This window comes from Branchiostoma belcheri, unplaced genomic scaffold (assembly GCF_001625305.1).
Source record: "Branchiostoma belcheri isolate BF01 breed outbred unplaced genomic scaffold, Haploidv18h27 scaffold710, whole genome shotgun sequence".
NCBI classification, from domain to species: domain Eukaryota; kingdom Metazoa; phylum Chordata; class Leptocardii; order Amphioxiformes; family Branchiostomatidae; genus Branchiostoma; species Branchiostoma belcheri.
Genome location: NW_017804366.1, coordinates 1,323 through 7,494, shown reverse-complemented (window position 1 = coordinate 7,494; position 6,172 = coordinate 1,323). Strand labels below are relative to the sequence as shown.

General features: G+C 43.4%; 1 protein-coding gene across 1 annotated transcript; it reads left to right on the top strand.

Moving 5' to 3' along the window:
• Positions 1-4,226: 4,226 nt before the first annotated feature.
• On the top strand, positions 4,227-5,597 carry LOC109484954 (olfactory receptor 142-like). Its single transcript, XM_019788328.1, has one exon. The coding sequence runs from the start codon at positions 4,227-4,229 to the stop codon at positions 5,595-5,597; it is 1,371 nt and encodes a 456-aa protein (XP_019643887.1).
• Positions 5,598-6,172: the final 575 nt, after the last annotated feature.

The window sequence follows — 6,172 nt, the reverse complement described above, 5'->3', positions numbered from 1 at the left end:
GCTGTCAAATGATTCTAAATGTATATTACAATGTTTTTTTCCAGAAGGAATGTATGAAGTATTATCTTGTAAAGAAATTCTGCAAAGGCAAAGGCTGTTCAACAATTTGCTGTAAATGTTCGCGATGGCATTATTTTCACCGTTTTCGGACTGGCCTCTAACTACCCCCGCAAATATGAGGTTGGCATTTGTATTTTGCTTCAGACTTGTTTCAACCCAAAAGTTCAAACACTGCAAAATTCTTTTCTCTCAAGCTGTGAAATAATAAAAAAGACAAAGTACACGAGTTTACAGTATTAGAAGAGAACAAGCAATTCTAGCTCTCTCTCCTTGTGTCATAATGCAGGAAAAATATAGCGTATTGTATATTCATGTACATGTATAAATGTTACGGTCCGATCCTATTTGTAAGTAGAAACCTGACACTGACTGAATTCAGATAGATTTTATAAACAGATGCAGAAATATATATTTGTATGAACGATTTTATCAGACATTTTCAAATGAGAGGTACAGTTGACTTTCATGTAAAGCAATTCCCATGTGATACTGCATGTCACAAACAATGGCTTTATGAAGGCGGCACAATACATGTCTTCTGACTTGCGTACAAGACTCAGTAGTATTCCTTCTCTCATAACTGATACAATACTATTCTGAACAGTTTTTATATCATAACTAATATTAGTGTTTGTCAAAGTAAAAAGCAAGTCTGTTGTCTCCTTGAATTGGCAATTTGAAAGAATGAAGAATCACTTTTCGATAGAGTGTTTCATTTAACTGCTTTCTATATAATTATTGAACAATTTTAACTGCTTTCTATATGATTATTGAACAATTTTAACTGCTTTCTATATGATTATTGAACAATTTTGAGGAGATACGTTATCCATGAGAGCGGCACAATGTCAGGGTCTATAAGTTTCTTCAATTATAAATTATCTGCTTCATCCTTGTGAACTGAACATAGCAGTAGGTGGCCTTTCTGTGATCACCAAGCAAACTGCAGACGACGCACAAGCTTCCGAATGACGAGACGATATCCGGATGCGCAATGCCCTCACCATAGATGCTCCGCCTCATGAGAAGTGCCTGTTCATGATAGCTGAGGGACTTTCTGTAATCACCAAGAGTACTCCATGCGGCACCCAAATTTCTTGAGTGACGAGGCGATGCTATGATGTGCGATGCCCTCACCATACACACTCCGAATCATCTGTAGTGCCTGTTCATGATATCTAACAGCCTTTCTATGATTACCAAGGTTATACCAGGCGTTACCCAAGTTGTTAAGTGACCCGGCAATGTGAGGATGGGCGATGATCTCAACATAGACACTCCGCCACATCTGTAGTGCCTGTTCATGATATCTAACAGCCTTTCTGTAATCACCAAGGTCACTCCAGCAGTAACCCAAGTTGTTAAATGACGTGGCGATGTCAGGTTGTGCGATGCCCTCACCATAGATACTCCGCCACATCTGTAGTGTCTGTTCATGATATCTAACAGCCTTTCTGTGATCACCAAGGTTAATTACCCCAGGCGTTACTAAAGTTGTTAAGTGACGAGGCGATGTCACGATGTGGGTACTCTGCAACATGGGTACTCTGCTTCATCTTTAGTGCCTGTTCATGATAACTAATAGCCTTTTTAGCTTGTTTAGTTGTGCGCATGCATCTTCGACATTCCTGGTCATGCCGGGAGGACCTCAGCTGAAAACGCCAATCTTTTTAACCTGCGAAAGACATGGCGCACTATGTCTCCTACTACGAGAATTTCTGATCTATGTTTCACCGCCCGAGAGCTGGAATAGTTTCCATTGTTTGCTAACGTACGTGTAGTACTCGTATGTGTGTTGCTAGTTTCTACATTTTTGTACTAAGGGAAAATGTTGGGACAATCCATTGTCACACATTCATGACTTTGGCCTCCCGAATGCTAGCTATAGCCGAACGCCCCCAACCATATGGTTAGGAGTCGGTCGGGGCAAAGTCGGCTGCTGGGTCGTCTGGCGATTACGGCTGCTATTCGGCTGCGCCAGCCGAATGTTTCACAATGTTTCAAACATTTACGGCGGTTGGTCGGGAGGTTCTACCATGGTTGGCTGGTATTCGGCTGTAAGTCAGCAAAATTCCAGCCAATCATTGGGAGTAAGTCAGCAGTGTTCGGGGCGTGTTCGGAGGCCAAATCTTGTTGAGTAGGGCATCTGAATTCGTTTCTCCTTCAGAGTTTGACGCTTTCGTGGACTTGGATCTTTTTCTGTAACAAAATATTTGGTTAGCTAAGTGTACTTGCATGGCTTGTTATTATTAGTGCTTACAAGGTTGAAATGCCCGGTGCATATGTACTTTTGTGTAGGGTTTAGGACTTTAGGTACTGTATGAAAAGGTATGTATTTATTTGTTTATTTGTCATTAATTAAGGGTTAATGACCAGCCCCGAGGTGAATATGGTGTGATAAAGCCTTGTCAGTTGCTATAACCACCGAATAAAGCCATCGAGTGAGCGACAGCGAACGAGGTGGCTTTATGAGGTGGTTATAGCAACTGACAAGGCTTTAATTTATCACACCATATTCACCGAGAAAGGGCGGGACATTAACGCTATTATCATATAGCTTACACAAGAGCCTATCCATAACTGATGCAGTAAGTGACACAATGTACAATTTACCCGTTGCATATGCTGAATACAACGTAGTTCCATCTGGAGTCACCTGAGGTCACTGGGTAGAGTTCACATTAACTGGGTCACAGGCAGGGAGCAGGTGTTCTTATGGGAGTCACCCGAGGTCATTGGAACACAACTTATTTTTGGATTTTTTAGAACTAGAGCCGTGTTCTATTGGGTCACCTGAGGTCATATGCGGGTGATTATTGGTTTTGATTGGAATGAATAAATACCCGATTTTGACTCTATTTGTGACATTACAGCGTCATAAGGAATGTGATGTGGAATGGAGCCTTCTGATTGGTCAACGTCACCTGGCTATATAATAAATTGTGTTAGAACTGTCAGAGGAAACTACTCAGTTGAATTATATGAAAAATTTTAAGGTTAACTACAGAATTTCTTAATCTAGCTCTGAAGACAGGCTGTGTGGTTTGTGATTTTGTTTAGCTGACATTGCTGTTTTTTATGTTGAGCCACTAGATTCAAAGGTTATGTGCACTAATACACTTATTACAAAACTAATTCGCGCCCGGAATGCTCTTAAAGATAACTAAAAGACCTTACAAACCTGTAACAAGCAGACGTTATGGAGGCAGACATGGAAGCCTTGATATTTTTGTTTCTTACCAAGACTTTGTTTGTTTCGCATAACTGGTAAACCGCCTTTAGGCGTAACACACCAGTTTTGTACATGTACGTACATGTGCAAACTGAGTAAGACCGGACTGTAAGGTTTGAACCACTCACACCGGGAAGGACCCCTACTTTTTCGATAAGTGCGGTGGGTTCTTTAACGTGCGTGGGGTGTGGCTCTAGATCTCCCCAAACACCGGACCTCCATTTAACGTCCTATCCGAGGGACGTCCCTAGCCGAAGCTAGGTACTCATTTCCACGTGAGTGAAGTGAGGAAAGTCGTGTTAAGTGCCTTTCCCAAGGGCACAAGATCGGTGACACGGGATTCGAACCCGCGACCTCTGGGGTGTGAGCCGAATGCGCTACCAACTGCGCCACACGACCCCAAGATGGGTCACATCTCCCCAAAAGGCAAAGTAAGTAAATCCACCATGAAAACTGAAATAAAACGTGATGTTTACAAGAGTAGAAATATTTCAATAAAATGGCCAATATGATCAACTGATATTGATTAATCAAATAAGGATCTTATTTGCTTATTATCAATGAGAAACCTTTTTTTAAATTTGTCTGTCATAAAAGTGACCATCATTGAGCGAAGGTCGTTTAACTGAAGTTATATGTTGTAATTTGAGCCCATTCTCGTCCGGGAGAAAGATCGAAGCAGTTAAATGGTGTTTTTTAGTGACGGAGTCCACGCACTGTTACCAATTAAGAGCAATTCACAATTCAGCCACATTTAACATAAGTCGTGATCCGGCCCTTTCAATCAAAACATTCCTTCTTCTTCTGTCGCGATGCGCACATAGAAAAGGACAATCACAACGAGCAAAGGTGTTCCAGAGGTAACACAGTCCTTCTGTACCTACGTTTTGTACAGTCTCTGACAGAACGAGAGGACTGATTCCCCCAGACCGACATGGCTATCCTCACTAACGTCTCAGTAGGACGACAAAGTACCGCGTTTGTCCGTACAACATCGCACGGTATGGACAACTGGACCTGGTCTCCAGGCTATAATCACAGCGTGAACGATCACAACTTCCTTTCCTCCAGTCTGACGGCTAAGATCCTGCAGGTTTCCTGGCTGGTCCCGTCCTTGGTACTGATCCTCGGTCTTAACGTGATCTTCACCATCGCCGTCGCGCGCTCCCCGAGCTTGTGGAAGCCTCGCTTTCTCCTACCCGTCAGCCTCGCCGTTCTGGATATCCTCCTGGCTCTGGTCTTCATCCCCAACTCTATAAACAACGTAGTAAGTGAGAACGTTACCGATTCTGCTTTTCTCTGTCTAACACAGTGTGGTGTGTACTATGGCACGGCTGTATGCACAATAGCTACTCTATTTGTTATGGCGTGGGATCGCTACCGAGCCATTTGTAAACCTCTCCACTACCGAGAAGAGGACGGCATTCGCTGGACCTGGGTTAGGATCCTGGCTGCGTGGATTTACGGCACAACCGTCAGCGTACTTTGTGTCATTTTTACCCCCATCGACGGGATAGATATTGCCCATATTCAAAACAGTAACCTTTTCTGCACGTTCGCAGACTTAGGCTTCAATCGCGTTGTTAAAATCATTCATCTTACTACCTTAGCGTTCTCTGTCGTATCATCTACGTATATTCTTATCTCGTACTTTAAGATTTACAAAGAAATCCACAGACAAAACGCTAGAGAAGACGGGGGTGAACCTTCGGGAAACCCACAAGGCGGTGGGAACAATCACAGGCCGGAGCGAACAATATCCATACATCTCTTCATCTTTGTAATATTCGCGACGGCGGTCTTCATAAATGGAATGTTTAAGTACGTAACAACATCTGGACAAAGACCAGCCGCTGTGTACATGCTGGACCGCCTTGCCGAACTCGTGTACCTGACCGTGCCCTGCCTCAGCAACCCCGTGGTCTACGGATTTCGGAGCGACGACGTCCGGGTGGCCGTGTGGAGACTGTTCGGGAGACGGGAGCGGACCAACAGCGCTGCGCTTGTCAGGAGACACCGCAATGTAAGCCGGAACACAACGCGACATCTGCGGGCAGTGTCACCACTGGGAGACCTTTCTGAAGAATCGGATGTTCCGACGCCGCGCGGGCCGGCCAGGCTGTCCACGAGACCCGCACAGACTCCACTTGATATACCGTCAGACTCCGATAACGATGAACGGTTGGACAAAACTGTAACTGTGAAAGCGATAATTCAAGAGAGAACGATATCCAACCGAGACACACAAAACGAAGTAGTTTGCACTGTGGAACTGCCGGGATATGTCTCATCGCTAGAGCCATAATGTCGTGGTTAAATAAAAGTACATTTACGTCTCTTCCTGTGCAATAATGAAAACTATAAATTGTGTCTTGACATTTGTGAGCCAAAGAAAATACGTGTACTTCATTGCCTTATAGAAAACGCTTGCTGTTTTCATTACACTGATATTTGTCCAAAGCTGATGTGCTTTTACCAAGATGTTTTGTATATGTTCTCTGAATTTAATAAACTTAAGTCCTGTACATATGTTTTCTTGTGAAATTCTCAATTTTGGTTGTTATGTCATTAACCGAGAAGACACGCATGAATTGCAATTACGCGAAGTTTATGTTGAATACGCTCAGGCAGAATATGGTAGCCTGGGTACCATCCTACTTGTATACCGGGGCTCCCACACTCGCTTCCCTAAGAAGTAGTCTGGAAATGGTTAGATCTGAACAGTGGTTGGTTTGTCACAACCACTTATCTGTCCGCTTGTCTTCTGTTTTGAATATACAACATACAGTGATACGCCTGTGTGGCTGTTTTCTTTGTTCTCTAATACCTGTAATTACCATTCATTCTATTCTACGTGAAGAGGCAATCATCGGTCTCAAT